Raw genomic sequence first — 19,367 nt, forward strand, 5'->3', positions numbered from 1 at the left:
CCCCACATTGCAAACTGAGGCTAGGAGTGATTTATGACAGCACTAAAATGCGGCCCACTATTAATTTTGCAAGTTAGAAGTAGGGTCTGGGGCTGAGAAGTAGTATTATTATTTAGTAGTATTATTTAGTCTCTTGATTGATTTTTTTTTTTATGTGAAATGCTGTTTAGGATAAGGTTACCACATTTTTTTCAATTAATCCAGGGACACTTTTCAACTTCAATGGATTTTGTATGGGGGCTGATTTGTAAATCCAGGGACTGTCCCCGGGAAACGGGGACATCTGAAAACCTTAGTTTAGGAAGAATATTGAATAGCTGATTGCAGCCTTTACCTTGCAGGGAGATTTCTCTCCATCTGCTTTCCCACCTATGGGATCTCTGCTTTCCACTTCTGAAAGAAATAGCTGTGAATCCATAAAAATGGTCCATCTGGAAAATGTTAATCACCCCCTTTCCCAGCACTACTGCTATAAAACTTATAGCCCTTCCCCCCACTCAGATACTGTACCCCACCTCCAAACATGTTTCATCATGTTGTTTTATTGTTTTTTTAATATTCTATTGGGAGCTGCCCAGAGTGGCTGGGGTATACATTATAAACTATTATTAATATCATCATCATCATCTCACACAGCCATAGTCTGAGCCTTAATGGTTAACAGTGCTTTAAAATCCTGCAGAAAAAATTATAAAGCTTTCTGTTATAAACACATTTCTGTTATAAACACCATTGACATCCTTGGACTGGAATGAAGTGGATCCTGATCTGCTGGGGTAAGACTGAAATGCTTTATTTGGCAGAGCTTTGGTAGTAAAATGGATGACATTGCCAGACAGAATTTAGTTTGGGTAATGGCTGATGTTGGATCTCTTTTTCAGGAAGCTCATTTTTATATGGGCCTTGAAGGTAAATAAAGGTTTCCACAGAAGCATTCCTTCCTGATATTCACAATAAAAGTAAAACTACAGTGGTACCTCGGTTTTTGAACGTCTCCATTGATGAACATTTTGGTTTTCGAATGCCGTAAATGCTTCGGTTTTTGAACATGCCCCAGAAGTCGAACATGCCACACAGCTTCTGTATTGAGTTTTCCGTATTCAGTTTTTGGTTTTCGAACATTTCAGAACTTGGAACGGTCTTCCGGAATGGATTACGTTTGAAAACCAAGGTACCACTATATTTAAATTGTCTGAACCAAAGCCCACCACTTGCAGAAGCATCATGCTCCACTAACGAGGGCTTTTAATGGTTGTGTTCTTCAGCATGTCACTGATGCAATAACAGCACATCAGTGGTGGATTTATACTGGAGCACAACAAAAATGAGACAAAACCACCACCCTGGGACGTTTGTGGTGTGAAAAACTACAGGATTTCAGCAGGAAACTACAGGACACAATTCTGCTTTGGTCTTCCCCTTCTCTTAAGAAAAAACACCAACCCTTCTCAGTGTTTGCCCCCACCTACAGAGCCAAGACGTAGAGAGCCATCAGGCCAGAGTAGGTGTCAAAATAATCTTTATTAACAAAGTGTACACTAACACTCCTGAGAAAAAAAAAGAAAATGCTCACAGTTATTATTTTTTTTCCTGCTACTCTCACTGGGAGATTAATATGTTATTTTGGATAGGTGGCCTAGGGCCATTGCAGCATCTAACTGAGGGGTGAAAATGAGGTGGGTTTGAGGGGTCAGTTACAATGATTCTATGCAATGCTATGGTATGGGGATTCAATTGGGAAAGGCGAATACACACATACAAAAAGTGATCTGTTTGGTTTGTTTCCTTCTTTCCAGGCTTTTCTGAAGTTGTGCTTAAACCAGCCTTGCAGAGCTGTACAAAAAAAAATTACAGCTCACTTGCACATACCTGCATTTTGCATAGTGGCTCGCGCAAAGAACGGCAAGGTACTGTCCAGAATAACCTTTTACGCTAAGTTGATGTGCTAACCACAAAACTGGCTGTTCCTGGAATGTTTTCCAACGCCAGGTAAATCTGGAATGTTGCAAAAGTCTGGGAAATATATTTTCAGAACAGGTTCCCTCCACCCCAGTTTGTTAGAATAGTGTCACTCAGCCCTCCCTTACAAATTGGTAGGCAACACATGAGACAATTCACCCCGTTAACTCAGTCCCAAATGTGTTTGTTGTGTTGGTCTAGAGTTCTAGACCTGACTTTACCAGCTACTTTCATTCAATGAAGGTGCAGTTTTATGCATGCTTTTTTCTGGGAGTAAGCCCCACCAGATTCTGCAAAACATAGCTCTGAGTAAACAAATACAATCAGGGCTACAGACAACATATTAATATGTTGGGGTTGGCTGTAGAATTTGGGACAGGGCTCATAGGGGCTGTCAGAAGGCCAGGGACTGCATCCTTCAGAAGCGAGCCTGAGTACAAACAGCAAGCCCAAAATCTTGTTGGCAGCCCCGTATGAAATTGTGCTACACATTTCCCCCTTTTATCCTGCACTTCATCTGTCAAGGTGTACACTCTCCTTTTTTTCTCAACAGAGATTTATGTCCATGCAAGAGAAATGTAATATATGAAGTTGCCCTCAATATGCACTAGGGCAGATCATTAAATGGTTCGTTATATTCCCATGTACAAAGTTGCAGCATCATTTTACTCTTCCTTCCTTACTTCACAGGGTCCTCCTGCACAATGACTAGAATCTTTAGACACGAGTTGTAAGTATCAAAGAAAGACACAATCATTCTTGGTCTCCTACAACCCAAGAGAAGGTTAAGTTCTTAGCAGTTTCCTCGTCTTCCTCCAGACAAAATTTCCTATTATTACTTTATTACATTATGGAAGTGCTCCAGTGTCCCGCCATACTAGTTACCATTCAATGTAAATAGTTCCCATTCAAACACTGACAGAGGCAGACCCCAACAGTTAACAGATGCAAGATTGGGGATGTGGAGGAAAAGCTCAACCAGCCATTCTTCTTGGAGTCGGGTGGGGTAAGAGAAATATGCACCTGAAGTCTACTCTATGGAGTACCATTTCTGAAATCAATCACCTTGGAAGCCAACCCACTATTAAACTGCCCCCGTTTCAGAGAGGACAGGGAATGGCAACAAGTCTCATCACCTTGAGCCATGAGTACTGTCCTCCAAGTGCAACAATTAAAAACAGCTAAAGCAACTTCTCAGTTCAGGGTCCTCTTGACTTGGCTTTGGGCTCAACTGGATTCCTAACTCCCAGGAAGCAAAGGGTCAGAGAGGTGTCTCTGAATGTCCAAGTGCTCGGAAGTTGCCTCAAGGTGCTCAGGAAGGGAAGGGAAACGGGATCCTTGGAAAAGTCCCTGGTTGCCCGGTGCCCTCCGGTGAGGCTCTAGGTTTGGCAGGGTCTGTGAGCAATGCTCCTGCTCAGAGCTGATTGTCATGGTCTCGTCAGAAGCCACAGTCAGGTGTACACCACTTGACAACGAGTCCCTGGATTTCAGCTGCAGCTTCTCGATTTCTGAGTCGCTCGGAGTCTGGTGAGGGAGGGGAAAGGGAACAAGGTTAAAACTCCTTCACCAGCTAGTGGCATGTGTTTGGGTTTGCTCAAAGTCCCCCTGTAGGAATATGAGAATTTCAAGTTGCAGTTGGGGGAAAAAGGGGGGGGGGTTACACGCCTCATGAGTGGCTTGGGAAGGGGGGAGAAAGTGGATTCAGTTCACATTTAGAGACAAATTTATCAAACGCTGACTTTCCAAAACAATACGAGAACCAAAATATATCGCCACCCTTAAAAGTTCACACTCATCCAACTTATTCCAATGCAGTTTTCCCATCTGGTTTCAACAGAAATTCATATATTAGAGGAAAATGTGCCTTAAAATGCATATATTTGTGAGAATTATGTACAAAATGTATTAGGAGATACTGCTTGCAAAATGTGTACATTACTTAAAAAACTGCATACAAAAATGAGAGACATTTGCACTGAAATGCTTAAGAATTTCCACGAGAATTATTTGGGGGGTTCGCAAATTGCCGCAGAAATGTGGTAATCTGAATTTAAGACTGGAAAAATGAGAAACTCTGAGAACCGAAACTGACAGATCTTTCCACCCTTACTCTTGACTGCAGAAATACGCATAGAAGCACGATACACAAGAAACACTAATTGCTTAGTAGCAAGGAGGCAAGTTCAATACAAAACTTTCACTAGTCTATCAGATCTCCTTGTTTACACAGCAAGGGGTATATTTTGAAGAGCACAGTACAACATTTGCCTCTGTTTTCTTTAGATAACTGAACACACACACCTACTTTTCCACAAGTCCCACCCCCTACAGAATTTAAAGTTCTTTGCTGCAGTATATGTAGTCCAGGGGTCCACAAACTTTTTCGGGGGGCTGGGGGCTGGTCCACTGTTCCTCAGACCTTGTGGCTTCCTCCAGCTAATCCAAAGCTGTGCTAGCACCGCAGAAGTCAGTCCCCACATGCCGAGGCCTCTGTGCTGTACTGGTTTAGCTTGGGGACTGACCAAGCAGGCGGCAGCGTCCACGGGCCGGATTTACGAGCCTGGTGGGCCGCATCCGGGCCCCGAGCCATAGTCTGCCGACCCCTAATGTAGTCCCTTAGTTCCATGCACACTGATGTACTAGCTTGGTCCTTCCATCCCCCGTGATGTACCCCCAAATACAGAGGTACCTCTGGTTACGTACAGTGGTGCCCCGCAAGACGAATGCCTCGCAAGACGGAAAACCCGCTAGACGAAAGAGTTTTACGTTTTGGAGGTGCTTCGCAAAATGAATCTCCTATGGGCTTGCTTCGCAAGACGACAATGTCTTGCGAGTTCCTGCTTTTTTCCCCCTTTCCCCCCTTTTTCTAAGCCGCTTATCCGCTGATCCGATCAGCAGAAAAGCCGCTAATAGCGCTAATCCGTCAATGGGCTTGCTTCGCAAGACGAAAAAACCGCTAGACGAAGAGAATCACAGAACGGATTCTTTTCGTCTTGCGAGGCACCACTGTACTTAATTCGTTCTGGAGGTCCGTTCTTAACCTAAAACCGTTCTTAACCTGAAGCACCACTTTAGCTAATGGGGCCTCCCGCTGCTGCGCGATTTCTGTTCTCATCCTCAAGCAAAGTTCTTAACCCGAGGTACTTTTTCTGGGTTAGCGGAGTCTGTAACCTGAAGCGCCTGTAACCTGAAGCGCCTGTAACCTGAGGTACCACTGTACTTTTCCGGCCTGGCTTTGAAGCCAGGCGCTTTCTCTCACCAGCCTCACTGCAAATGAAGGACTTTGATTCCTGCAACTCACCTCCTTTGTGGGAGTCAGTTCCTCTTCTCCTAGTGGAGTTTCAGGTTCCATGCTCCTCATGCTCATGCTATACAAAGCCAGGTTGTGGGAGGATGGCGAGATAGTGCTATATGCAGGTGGCACTTGAGACAGCTGTCGCTGCAGCAGCTGCAGGATGAGGTTCAGGTCAGAAGACATCCTGGACTCCAGCCTACAAGAGAGATCATGACATTTTAGCCTGAAGCACACTGAGCAAGCGAGGAAGGTGTGTGAGAGACTATCCCAAAGACTGCCTAAGTCTAGTTTGAGCAAGGTGTTAGTCCCTGACATAACCAGCAGGGTGAATCTGTGCGACACCGAGGGCTATTTTTTTAAAAAAGGGTTTTATTTCAGATTACCAGAAGCTGGTTCGCCCAGTAACTTGGGCCACATACTGTTCATATAAGTAGAGTCAGCTTGGATGAGTAGCATATAACATGGGTGCCAGAAACTTGTAGCCTTTCTGAGATCCAGCTCCGAGGGCCTTCTGGCAGTTCCCTCATTGCGAGAAGTGAGGTTACAGGGAACCAGACAGAGGGCCTTCTCGGTAGTGGCGCCCACCCTGTGGAATGCCCTCCCTTCAGATGTGAAGGAAATATTCAGCTATCTTCTTTTTAAAAGACATCTGAAGGCAGCCCTGTTTAGGGAAGTTTTTAATGTTTAATGCTGTATAGTTTTTAACACTTGGTTGGAAGCCGCCCAGAGTGGCTGGGGAAACTCAGGCAGATGGGCGGGGTATAAATAATAAATTATTATTATTATTATTATTCTGAAGCAGCAAAGTGCACTTCCCTGATTCGAAAACCCCTCGCAGCTGCAGTTCGCAAACTCATGTGCTATATATAGCTAACAAACTATACTTCCCAGGATATTCTGGGGGAAGCCATGACTGCGATTCAGAATAAGTGACTCAGAAACAGAGTAAGATATCTGAGGAAACGTCCCTGCCTTTGAAGTTTGCAAGAAAAAGTTATTTTTATTCATTTGATATAATTTATATACAGTGGCACCTCCGGTTGTGCACAGGATCCATTCCGGAGCTCCGGTTGGATCCCAAGATGTGTGTATCCGGAGGTGCGGCTTCTGCGCATGGCGCACAGCAAAACCTGGAAAAATACTTCTGGGTTTGCCACGAACATATCCCGAAGGATACATATCCAGAGGTGAATGTAAGTAGAGGTACCACTGTACTGCTTGATTGTAATAAATAAAATAAAAACAAAACTCAAAGCGGTCTGCAAAGGATAAAACGGTAAAATCTAGAAAAATCCACAACCCTATTTTAAAACATACAAAAGTTAAAAGACTAAAATATTTTTACAAGGTGCTGAACAAAGTGCAATGCAAGTGCCTGCTTGATCTCAATAAGCAGAGAGTTCCAAAGTGTAGGAGGCACTGCCACACTAAATGATCAAGCTCTTAAAAATGTAGAATGAGTATTCTGTTGCACATGGACCCAAGTTGTCAAGGGCTTTATGTACTAACACTTTGAACGTCGCCCGGTAGCAGATTGGCAATCAGTGTAGATCTCTGAGTACAGGTGACTGTATCACGGATGCTTTAGGAACAGGTGATGATAATAATAATATAATAATATAATAATAATAATTTTTATTTATACCCCGCCCTCCCCAGCCAAGACCAGGCTCAGGGCGGCTAACAAGCAATAATAAAAATAAGTTGAATGAATACAACTTAAAAACAAAATTAAAATACAACATTAAAATATTGAAACATTAAATGTTAAAATGCAGTCTCGTCGCAGGAGGAGAAAGGAAAAGAAAAAAGAAAGAGGGGGAGGGAATCAAATTGGCTCCAAGCCAAAGGCCAGGCAGAACAACTCTGTCTTATAATAATAATAATAATAATAATAAATAATTTTTATTTTTACCCCGCCCTCCCCAGCCAAGGCCGGGCTCAGAGCGGCTTACAAGCAATAATAAAAACAAGATGAATGATTACAACTTAAAAACAAAAATAAAATACAACATTAAAATAATGGAACATTAAAATATTAAAATGTAGCCTCATTGCAGGAGAAGGAAAAGAAAAAAGAAAATGGGGGGGAGGGAATCAAATTGGCTCCAAGCCAAAGGCCAGGCGGAACAACTCTGTCTTACAGGCCCTGCGGAAAGAAATCAGATCCTGCAGGGCCCTGGTCTCATGAGACAGAGCGTTCCACCAAGTTGGGGCCAGTGCTGAAAAGGCCCTGGCTCTGGTTGAAGCCAATCTAACTTCCTTAGGGCCTGGGACCACTAGGGTGTTGTTATTTATGGACCTTGAGGCTCTCCGTGGGGCATACTGGGAGAGGCGGTCCCGTAGGTACGAGGGTCCTAGGCCGTGAAGGGCTTTAAAGGTCAAAAGCAGCACCTTAAATCTGACCCTGTACTCCACCGGGAGCCAGTGCAACTTGTAAAGCACTGGATGAATATGCTCCCATGGCAGAGACCCCGTGAGGAGCCTCACTGCAGCATTCTGTACCCGCTGGAGTTTCTGGGACAGCTTCAAGGGCAGCCCCGCATAGAGCGAATTACAGTAGTCAAGCCTGGAGATGACTGTCGCATGGATCACTGTGGCCAGGTCGGGGTGGGAAAGGTAAGGGACCAACTGCTTGATGTGGCGAAGGTGGAAAAATGTCGCCTTGGCTGTTGCTGTAACTTGCGCCTCCATGGAAAGGGAGGCGTCAAGGATTACACCCAAACTCTTAACGGAAGGCAATGGCACTTACAGGCCATTTCTTACAGGCCCTGCAGAAAGAAATCAGATCCTGCAGGGCCCTGGTCTCATGAACACTGTGGTATAGTGGACACTCAGGTTGCGAACGTGATCCGTGTGGGAGACACGTTCGCAACCTGGAGTGCTGCGTCTGCACGAGCGCCTAAACCCAGAAGTAACCTTTTCCGGTGCTTCCGGGTTTTGGTACGTCCGTAATCCGAAAATGCGCAGCCTGAAGCATCTTAAACCCGAGGTATGACTGTAATTGGCTTTAGATAGGAGGTTGGAACACACCATCTACCTTGCAGTTTTATTTAAGTTCCTGCAACTTGGGGTTCTTCATAGAATTCATGCCCTATTGGAACCTCCAAGCAATGGCGTTTACCTGCCAAGCTGTGCCTGCAGGCACTCCAGCTTGGATTCAATCTGCCGCGGTCTGTCATCAGAGTTGGGAGGCATGTCCAAAGGGCTGTGAACCAATGACATGTGCTGGAGAGGCTCCGTAAGGGAATTAGGCCTCTTGTCTTCCCAGAATGTGAACAGGTTGGAGACATCCAGTGGTGTTGCTGAGGGACAGAAAAGGAGAAGGATGAAATAAGCGCCTGTCTTAGTCAGCTGGGGTTTTCAGCCAACTACCATTATAACACCTGATAATAATTATTATTACTGTTTGTTAAATTTATTTGTTTAATATTTTTTTAAAGCAACTTACAAGTTAAAATACAAAGATACCGTAAAACAGACAGAAGCAGTAAGACCATGCATTGCACATTATAAAACGTTATTGTAAAATCAAGACAGTGTCCTATTGGTATGAACCTGGCAAAGAGAATTTATATTAATTTATCCCAGTACATTTCCGAGCACAATTCAAAGTGTTGGTGCTGACCTTTAAAACCCTAAACGGCCTCGGTCCTGTATACCTGAAGGAGCGTCTCCACCCCCATCGTTCAGCCCGGACACTGAGATCCAGTGCCGAGGGCCTTCTGGCGGTTCCCTCATTGTGAGAAGTGAGGTTACAGGGAACCAGACAGAGGGCCTTCTCGGTAGTGGCGCCCACCCTGTGGAACACCCTCCCTTCAGATGTGAAGGAAATAAGTAGCTATCCTATCTTTAAAAGACATCTGTAGGCAGCCCTGTTCAGGGAAGTTTTTAATATTTAACGCTGTATTGTTTTTAATACTTGATTGGGAGCCGCCCAGAGTGGCTGGGGAAACTCAGCCAGATGGGCGGGGTATAAATAATAAATAATAATAATAATAATGATATTATTATTATTATTTAGTGAAGGTAATAGTCGGGGTCAAAGTGGGAATGACTGCCCAGACAACAGTGATGATGGAAACAGTGGTAAGCAGGCCTCACACCAGCATCTGAGGTGGCACAATCACACTAAACAAATATTTTTACTTTAAAAATAGACCAATTGAACTTATTCCCAAGTTAGTGTGTTTGGCCTAAGAAGCAAACGCCATTTTATTCCTGCAGTCGTGACGGTGCTATGATTGAAGCAAGAAAAATGCAGAATTGTACATATTCTTTAAAAAATATATAAATCAGGTTTGAAGAAGCAATAGAAACAGTTGGAAAGCATGAAAGAGCAATGAGTGAGGAAGAAGAGAAATGTGAATTGTGCGCTTTCCAGCTGAGGCAATATACATGGCCATCTAAAAGGGGTGATTCCCTGAGACTATGGGTAGGCAAACTAAGGCCTGAGGGCCGGGGTCAGCTCAATCGTCTTCTAAATCTGGCCTGCGGATGGTCCGGGAATCAGCGTGTTTTTACATGAGTAGAATGTGTACTTTTATTTAAAATGTATCTCTGGATTATTTGTGGGGCATAGGAATTGGTTCATTTCCCCCCCTTAAAATATAGTCCGGTCCCCCACAAGGTCTGAGGGACAGTGGACTGGCTCCCTGCTGAAAAAGTTTGCTGACTCCTGCCTGAGACCATTAAGCCCAGTGTCTAAAATTACTTACCTGCCCCACTGCCTCCAAAAGAGCAATCGTGTAATTGAATTAATTTCCTTTTCAGAGAGTAGTTTAAGACTTATGTGTATTTAGGTAAAGGTAAAGGTACCCCTGACTGTTAGGTCCAGTCGTGGATGACTCTGGGGTTGTGGCGCTCATCTCACTTTACAGGCCGAGGGAGCTGCCATTTGTCCACAGACAGTTTTTCTGGGTTATGTGGCCAGCATGACTAAGCCGCTTCTGGTGAACCAGAGCAGTACACGGAAACGCCATTTACCTTCCCACCGGAGTGGTACCTATTTATTTACTTGCACTTCGTGCTTTTGAACTGCTAGGTTGGCAGGAGCACGGACCGAGCAACGGGAGTTCACCTGGTCACGGGGTCATAAATCCCATTAAACTCAGAGGGACTTAAATGAGAAGTCCACATGCATAGGCTCCGATTACATCAGCCACACAAGGCTGTCTCTCCTTCTGTGCTCTTCAAGAACTCAACTTCCACATGCCCACACTTTCCATTGGTGGTTGAGCTGCAAAACTCTTCTTTTGCAGGTTGGAGGAATGTTGAAGCACAGGACCTTGTAGGGCAGCCTTTCTCAAACTTTCTTCTCTGGGCTACGCTTCCAGAATAAAAATTTGCTCACACCACACCACTTTTTAAAAAAATTGATCAGAAATATATCGGAAAACAAAAATGGAACAACTCCTAGCAGTGCTTGATTTAGAACACAGAACACAACTACTTTATAATATAACCACGGGACATCCAAAGGCAGCTACATAAGAACATGAATCATTCCCAAAATATAATGATAAACGAGCCTCTTACATACCGTATTTTTCGCCCTATAGGACGCACTTTTCCCCCTCCAGAAATGAAGGGGAAATGTGTGTGCGTCCTATGGGGTGAATGCAGGCTTTCGCTGAAGCCTGGAGAGCGAGAGGCATCGGTGCGCACCGACCCCTCTCGCTCTTCAGGCTTCAGGAAGCTATCCGCAAGCCTTGCAAGCCCGGTGGGAGTTCCCGCGGGCTCGCAAGGCTTGCGGGCAGCAGGCTGCAGCACGGGGCGCCCTCCGGAGGACGCCCCGTGCTTTGGGAAGGTTTCCGTAAGCCTCCCGCGCCCGGTGGGAGGTCCCGCCGGGCGCACAAGGCTTGGGGCGGCAGCCTGTATCCCAAAGCACGGGGTGCCCACCGGAGGACTCCCCGTGCTTCGGGAAAGTGTCCGCAAGCCTTGTGCGCCAGGCGGGAGCTCCCGCCGGGCTCGCAAGGCTTGCAGGCAGCAGCCTGTTCTGGGGTCGGGGGAAGCTCGGGCTTCTCCCGCGCCAGCCCCGTGCCTGGGGGGGGGGGATAATTTTTTTTCTTTATTCCCCCCCCCCCAAAAAAAACTAGGTGCATCTTATGGGGCGGTGCGTCCTATGGGTTGAAAAATATGGTATGTAACGTAGGTACGTATACAAACCCAAAGGGAGGTGTGAGCTTGCTTTTGCCTGGTAATCTCATTTATATTAGGTCTAATTTGAAACAAACAAACAAACAAACTCTCATCGCCTCAACTCAACTCAAAGAAGCCTTTCTGTTTTCTGATCTTTCATATTTGTCACGAGTTGAAAATCCCTGTTCACAACAATATGTCATGGAGAACTGTAGAATAGCCAATGAAAAGAGCCATGGATACTGTTTATGGTTGTATATCCTAACTGCACTAGGAAAGCAGGTGGCGCTGTGGTCTAAACCTCTGAGCCTCTTGGGCTTGCTGATCAGAAGGTCGGTGGTTCGAATCTGTGTGGCAGTGTGAGCTCCTGTTGCACTGTCCCATCTCCTGCCAACCTAACAGTTCAAAAGCACACCAGTGCGAGTAGATAAATAGGTACCGCTGCAGTGGGAAGGTAAATGACATTTCTGTATGTGCTGGTTTCCATCACAGTGTCCTGTTGCGCCAGAAGCGGTTGAGTCATGCTGGCCACATGACCTGGAAAGCTGTCTGCGGACAAACGCCGGCTGAAGTGAGATGAGCACCGCACCCCATAGTTGCCTCTGACTGGCCTTAACCATCCAGGGGTCCTTTACCTTTACTACACTGAAATGTTTAAACGTTTCTTTGATTGCCCTTGAATCTTCTGGCCGCATTAGCCGCCCTCTCCCTTTGAGAACCACTGCTGTAGGGCAATGACCATCAAGCCGCATCGTCAGAGGGCACCTTAAATTACAATTTCCAGGATTTCTGGCCTATCAGTGAATCTGTAAGCTCCTTAACCCTTCTCTTAAGCTTAATGTTTTTGAGCCTAAAATTATATTTCATCAGCCTCTCACAGATGGAAAGCAGCAGGAATGTCTAATTAACACTCAGCGGTACAACAGTAATCCTCTGTGGCATCGTGCCCTGCTGGCACGATCCCATATCCATTCCCGCAGCAGGCAAACAAACAGGGCAGGACTTTTGAGGCAGACTATCAGATAATCATGTAATTCAGGCCAAGCAGATTATCTTACTATAATTTACCCAACTGGAGCCCCCAGTTACCCGTACCTGCATAGGACAGGCTGTCATCAGTCACCAGTTTGTCCACGTCAATGGCATCAGGGACCAGGTTTACCACAGCTGGGGCGTATTTGGCCTTTTCACCGTTTGTGAAAGATTCGTTCTTCGTGGGGCTAGGCATCTTGGCCTCCTCTTCACTGGTCTGGGAGCAGGGTGTCGTAGTGCTGCACATATCATCCCAATGGTCCTTGCTGTGCGGACGCTGCAACTGTGTGAGCTCCGAGTACGCGTGGTACTGCTCAGGATCTGAGATGCCTGCGTCCAAGTTATCCGAGTCTGCAGAGAAGAAGAAGAAGAAGAGTTTGGATTTGATATCCCGCCTTTCACTCCCTTTAAGGAGTCTCAAAGCGGCTAACATTCTCCTTTCCCTTCCTCCTCCACAACAAACACTCTGTGAGGTGAATGAGGCTGAGAGACTTTACAGAAGTGTGACTGGCCCAAGGTCACCCAGCAGCTGCATGTGGAGGAGCGGGGACGCGAACCCGGTTCCCAAGATTACGAGACTACCACTCTTAACCACTACACCACACTGGCTCTCAAAGAGGCAGCAAAGAATGCAGGTAAGCTTAATATGGGGAGCCAATGGCTGTGACCTAGCTGCTTGCAGAGTCTATACAGCAACAAAATGCTCACGTCAAGTCCACTTCCTCACTTCCCCTATATTAAATACAGTTCTCCACTTTTTACAGCAGAAAAAAAAAATGAAGAACACCTCATGAAAATCCATTAGCGCTTTAGTGCTAATTTCTCCTAACGGGACAGCTTTGACTAAAGTGCACATTTCTGTAAGCGATTTCCCCTAATATAATGCATCTGTGTACAGTGGTACCTCAGGTTAAGCACTTAATTCATTCTGGAGGTCCGTACTTAACCTGAAACTGTTCTTAACCTGAAGCACCACTTTAGCTAATGGAGTCTCCTGCTGCTGACGCGCTGCTGGAGCACGACTTCTGTTCTCATCCGGAAGCAAAGTTCTTAACCTGAGGTACTATTTCTGGGTTAGCGGAGTCTATAACCTGAAGTGTATGTAACCCGAGGTACCACTGTATGTTATTTTCGCCAATATCTTCATTTTCATGCACACTTCAACCTAATGTATGCATTTTTTTGGTAAATACTGTTTGGTTGAACAACAGGGTCACAAGGGTAAATGTGAATTTTGAAAGGTAGCTGTGTTTCTCTTTGCACGTTGTTTCAGCAGGTGCAAATTTGATAGGTTTGGCTTTACCTGTGTGCTGAACTGAGTTATGATGATTATTTAATGAATTTATATACTGCCCTAAACCCAGAAGTCTCAGGGTTTAGATCAACATAAAAACCACAATATATATAATCAAAATAAAAACAACAATCCAGTAATACCCCTCCCCTCCAAGAAAGAGCCACATTCTAAAAGGGCATAGGATGTCAATCAAATCAACAAAAGGCCTGGTTAAAAAGGAACATTTTTGCCTGGCTCCTAAAGGTATATTTCTCCCCCTCCCTGACTTTCTCCTCCTCTAACCATCACATTTCAAAAAAAAAAAAAAAAACACAAAAAAACCCAACCTCACAAGGCCTGTGGAGAGAATTGCTGTGATGGGCACAGATATAAGAAACCTTTAAAGTGAGTCAGATAAGCTCGTATGGGTTTATCAGCAGCCAAGAAAGCTGTGTGGCTCTCCATGTTAAGAGGCACATACTTTTGATCTCTAGAGACTGACCCAGAAACTCCAGCGGGTGCAGAATGCTGCAGCGAGACTCCTTACGGGGTCTTCGCTGCGAGATCACATTCACCCGGTGCTATACCAGCTGCACTGGCTCCCAGTGGAGTACAGGATCAGGTTTAAGGTGCTGGTTTTAACCTTTAAAGCCCTATACGGCCTAGGACCCTCGTACCTACGGGACCGCCTCTCCTGGTATGTCCCACAGAGAAACTTATGGTCTTCAAATAAAAACATCTTGAAGGTCCCAGGCCACAGAGAAGTTAGGCTGGCCTCAACTAGAGCCAGGGCTTTTTCGGCTGTGGCTCCGATCTGGTGGAACGCTCTGTCACAAGAGACCCGGGCCCTGCGGGACTTGACATCTTTCCGCAGGGCCTGCAAGACAGAGCTGTTCCACCAGGCCTTTGGCCAGGGCACAGCCTGACTCCCTCCCTCGGCAATCTTCGCGGAGCTCTGGCCCAATGGTTGCCAGTGGCTTGAATTAATTAATTTTATAATGAATGATTTTAGAGTGTTGTTTGTGCTGTACTTTTGTACTGTTTTATTGTTGTTAGCCGCCCTGAGCCCGGCTTTGGCTGGGGAGGGCGGGATATAAATAAAATTATTATTATTATTATTATTATTATTAGAGGAAGGAACAGCAGAGGTAGAACCCAACTCCATCTTGACCTGCACTGTTAACTTTCCCAGAGCAACTGTCCTGCCACTATCAGAGGCGACGGCACTAGACGAACCTTTGAACAGGCTCAGGGCAACATCTCTTGAGTTTTAGTAATGGGAACGGTCAAGAGGTGGCAGCAATGGGCCTTCCATCTTCCTCGCTCCCTTGCTCCACTCTGAACGGAGCAATCCTGTAATGTTTCCTGAGAGATTGGCTCACCTATTTTGTTCGCTTTGCAGAGGGAATGCTTACGGCGCCGGGCTCGACGATAGTTGCATGCATATTCCTCACTGAGGGGGGACCGAGGAACACTGTCTGCCTGAGAGAGAAAAGTAATAGTCACAAACCCTCCAGCATTTCTCCGATGGAAATAGGGATGTCCTATTCCATCATCATCATCATCATCATACCCTGCCCATCTGACGGAGTTGCCCTAGCCACTCTGGGTGGCTTCCAACATATATAAATCATAGTAAAACTATACAAGGCTGCCTCCAGGTGTTTTCTAAAAGGTAAAGAGGCCCCTGACCATTAGGTCCAGTTGTGACCGACTCTGGGGTTGCGGCACTCATCTCGCTTTATTGGCCGAGGGAGCCGGCGTACAGCTTCCGGGTCATGTGGCCAGCATGACTAAGCCACTTCTAGCGAACCAGAGCAGCACACGGAAACGCCGTTTACCTTCCCGCCGGAGTGGTACCTATTTATCTACTTGCACTGGTGTGCTTTCGAACTGCTAGGTTGGCAGGAGAGGGACCGAGCAACGGGAGCTCACCCCATCGCGGGGATTCAAACCGCCGACCTTCTGATCAGCACGTCCTAGGCTCTGTGGTTTAACCCACAGCGCCACCCGGATCCCTTTCAGGTGTCTTCTAAAGGTTGCATAATTACTTATCTCCTTGGGTCGCATAACTCCATACCCTCCAACATTTCTCAGGTAAAAAATAGGGACACCCTAAGGAAAAGCGGGACATGCCGGGATCAGTCAGAAACTGGGATGGCTTCTGTAAATCCAGGACTGTCCCTGGAAAATAGGGACACTTGGAGGATCATGGTTTCCCTACATCTTGCTTCATACCCCTCACTTCATTCTTCCTGCCTAAATATTCTGCTTCTCCTAAGCAATTTGCCGTGCAGAGACTTTTAGCTGTGTCCTAGCCTCAGTTAGCTTTCCTTTTCCTTCCCCAGACCTCCCTCTCTCTCTTCCTCGCCAACCCCCCATCTTCTACCACCAGCCCCACCAGATACTCACATCTCTCAGGTTGAAAGTTATCTCCAGATTGCTCCAGAAATTATCTGAGAAGGCTGGATACATATCCAAGACTTCCAGGAGGTCCTCACGCTGGATTTTATGCAAGTCGCAGTAGGTGAGGGCTCGGACATCTGCATTGGATTTCCCAGGCCTGGCGTAGAGGCTGATAGGTTCCCCAAATATGTCGTTCTTCCCTGCACAACGTAGGAAATCCTGTTAGAATGCAACAACTTTCCTGCTATTCTGGGAGAGAGACCAACAGTCCACTCAACTTGCAAGTGTGTTAGCGATGATGGAAGTGTTACGAAAATGGGCTGTGGGGCCCATAGATTTTGGCTCTGAGGTCCAGCCCTAGCTGCACCTCTGGATTTTACTGGGGGAAGAGAACCTCCACAGCAGAGCTATTCTTTCCTCTGGGTGGAAATGGGGAACATACCAGCTGCCTCTTCTGGTTTCAATGTCCAATATTAAGTCCCTGCTGGGAAACACACAGAGATCTCTTGCACTGCAGAAGGTTGGATTAGATCGCCCTCATGACCCCTTCCAATTCTACAGTTCTAAGTTTTTAAGTAATTTTTTCTTAAGAATATCTTAAAAATCACACGGAGAATGTAAATCTCCTGACAGATATAGAACCTTGAAAACAAAGAAAATGTATAGCAAATTTTGTCTGCATAAAAAAGGGGGGAGGAGTAGAATAACAAAAATGAAATGTGTACAGATTAACAAACTGTAATACAGCACAATGGGAAAAAGTCTAATTTTTATGGTGTGTCTACGTTGGGTATGTATGTAGGTAGTGTATGTATTGTATGTATGGTATATTGAAGTGTATTGTTTAAGTTTTATGTAAATTGATGTATAATAAAGACTATTTACAAAGCAATTCTACCGTTCTGTGATTCTATGCAATAAAGACTATTTACAAAACAATTCTACCGTTCTATGATTGTACACAATTTGCCACGGCTGCCCGAGGGCAACTGCTGCTTCCTACAAATGAACAGGCCTTCCAGCCCACCCTTCCCAGAGAGAATTCTTTTACCTAGGATGGCCACCACAATGTCCTCCTTGAGGATCTCGATGGAGCCTCGCGAGATGAAATAGAGAGTGGTGAGGACATCTCCATAATGTACCAGTGTATCCCCAGGTGGCGCATGGGTTGTCTTGAACTTCATGGCCAAGGCCCGGAGGCAGCCTTTACTAGCTCCTCGGAAGGCCTTGCAGTTTTGGAGCAGGGTGCGGTTGAGGTGGAGGCAGATATCAGCTTGCAGGCAGTCGGGGAAGCCTTTCAGCACCTGAGTGGGAATGAAAGCAGGCCTATGTGAGTGGGTGGGATCTATGAAAGGGGATGCTGTCTCTCTCTTCTCACTGCTCCATCTTATCCCACAACCATGCCCTGTGCAGGAATTGATTCAACTTGCAGTATATAAACGGATAAAATGAAGGTGGAAGCCTGTTTTTGAAATGCTGATCTGTAATGAACTAAGGCAGAAGGTATGCGAGTGGCGCTGTGGGTTAAACCACAGAGCCTAGGACTTGCTGATCAGAAGGTCAGCGGTTCGAATCCCCACAATGGGATGAGCTCCCGTTGCTCGGTCCCTGCTCCTGCCAACCTAGCAGTTTGAAAGCACGTCTAAGTGCAAGTAGATAAATATGTACTGCTCCGGCGGGAAGGTAAATGGCGTTTCCATGCACTGCTCTGGTTCGCGGCTTAGTCATGCTGGCCACATGACCCGGAAGCTGTACGCCGGCTCCCTCGGCCTATAGAGCGAGATGAGCACCACAACCCCAGAGTCAGCCACGACTGGACCTAATGGTCAGGGGTCCCTTTACCTTTAATGAACTAAGGCAAAGGCTTTTCATGAGCTCACAGAGACGTTCCCAAACTGTTCTGCTGAGGCACAGGCCAAATGTTGTTTGCTTGCCAATCATCTGTCTTTTTATATTCTTTTCCTACACCCCTAGATTTCCAGCTTTTGATCAAAATGTTTCTTCAGAGAAGAAATAAATGAAGCAAAGGTGGGTTACCTGATAGCCATTATGAAGGAATTTGACTTAGCTGCTGTTATAAGAAAAAACTGCTCCTTTTCCCTTATGGGGTAGTGAAGAGCCCATATAGAGTCCTTATGTAGATTATCGGTAGGAGAAAATAACAGAGGCCAACCAGAGAATATTGAGAAGCAAAACAGCTAGTAAGCATGGTCTTTATTAAACTGTTGCAACAGGGTGCTCATCCCCCCTTGCAAGAGAGAGGAGGAACCCAGAACAACAGTGCGCAAGCCCTTATATAGACTTGAAATTGCCACCCTGTAGCTCAAGACCACCCCCAATAAATCATACATACATCACAGAAGGAATAAAAAAATTCCTTCCAGTAGCACCTTAAAGACCAACTAAGTTAGTTCTTGGTATGAGCTTTCGTGTGCATGCACACTTCTTCAGAAGTGTATCTGTGTATCTGAAGAAGTGTGCATGCACACGAAAGCTCATACCAAGAACTAACTTAGTTGGTCTTTAAGGTGCTACTGGAAGGAATTTTTTTATTTTTACTATGGCAGACCAACACGGCTACCTATCTGTAACTGACATCATAGAAGGGGCAGTCTACAGCAGAATCCTGTCTGGCAGCAAACTTGTTAATGGGTTTACCTGGTCAGCCTGGCCATTCTATTGTGATGATAAATATTTAATTCCTGAGTCCAGGTCACAGGCTCACCCTATTCATACCCAAATGTGCCCTTAAGGCAGGATTTGTGAGCACAGAGACAATGGAGAGGCTTTTCCCATTTCCATCCAAACTGCAGAGGAATGTTTGAGGTCACTGAAAGAGTCAAAATGGCTTTAGAACTGTTCCTGTACTGTTTCAGACATGTGGTTTATATATTTATGTATGTGTTTGCCTGGTACATTTATTAACATTTATTTTATATCTTAGACCTTATAATTCTCATAACAGCTGCCCTGGAGTATTTGTACGGATCTTGCTTGAAAGGATAGGTACATATTATACGGGAACATCAATTTTTATGGGCTTTTAAAAGTGGGCTGTTTTTTATTGGTTGTTGTGTATTATATATGGGCATGCATTTTTCCCCTGTCTGTTGCATATCTTTCTGTCCATTGGGGATTATAGGACTTGTTCAGCAGGTAGAGCATCAGACTCTTAATATCAGGGATGTCGGTTTGAGCCCCACATCGGGCAAAGGATGCCTGCACTGCATGGTCTTTTCCAACCAGATATACAGTAGT

At 45.5% G+C, this 19,367-nt stretch overlaps 1 protein-coding gene across 4 annotated transcripts in view; it reads right to left on the reverse strand.

Moving 5' to 3' along the window:
* Positions 1-1,500: 1,500 nt before the first annotated feature.
* Positions 1,501-19,367, reverse strand: part of KCNH6 (potassium voltage-gated channel subfamily H member 6) — a 125,366-nt gene continuing 107,499 nt past the window's right edge. For 2 of the 4 annotated variants that reach the window (XM_082194716.1, XM_082194717.1), the window contains exons 10-16: positions 17,161-17,413; positions 16,116-16,309; positions 15,086-15,185; positions 12,491-12,778; positions 8,379-8,559; positions 5,261-5,450; positions 1,501-3,483 (exon numbers count right to left, since the gene is read on the reverse strand). In XM_082194716.1, coding sequence (XP_082050842.1) covers positions 3,199-3,483; positions 5,261-5,450; positions 8,379-8,559; positions 12,491-12,778; positions 15,086-15,185; positions 16,116-16,309; positions 17,161-17,413 — 1,491 coding nt within the window. In that variant the 3' untranslated portion in view covers positions 1,501-3,198. The remainder of the gene's footprint in view (positions 3,484-5,260; positions 5,451-8,378; positions 8,560-12,490; positions 12,779-15,085; positions 15,186-16,115; positions 16,310-17,160; positions 17,414-19,367) is intronic. The other 2 variants (XM_082194719.1, XM_082194718.1) reach the window with 1 other exon arrangement.

This window comes from Podarcis vaucheri (assembly GCF_965113315.1).
Source record: "Podarcis vaucheri genome assembly, chromosome: 13".
NCBI classification, from domain to species: Eukaryota; Metazoa; Chordata; class Lepidosauria; order Squamata; family Lacertidae; genus Podarcis; species Podarcis vaucheri.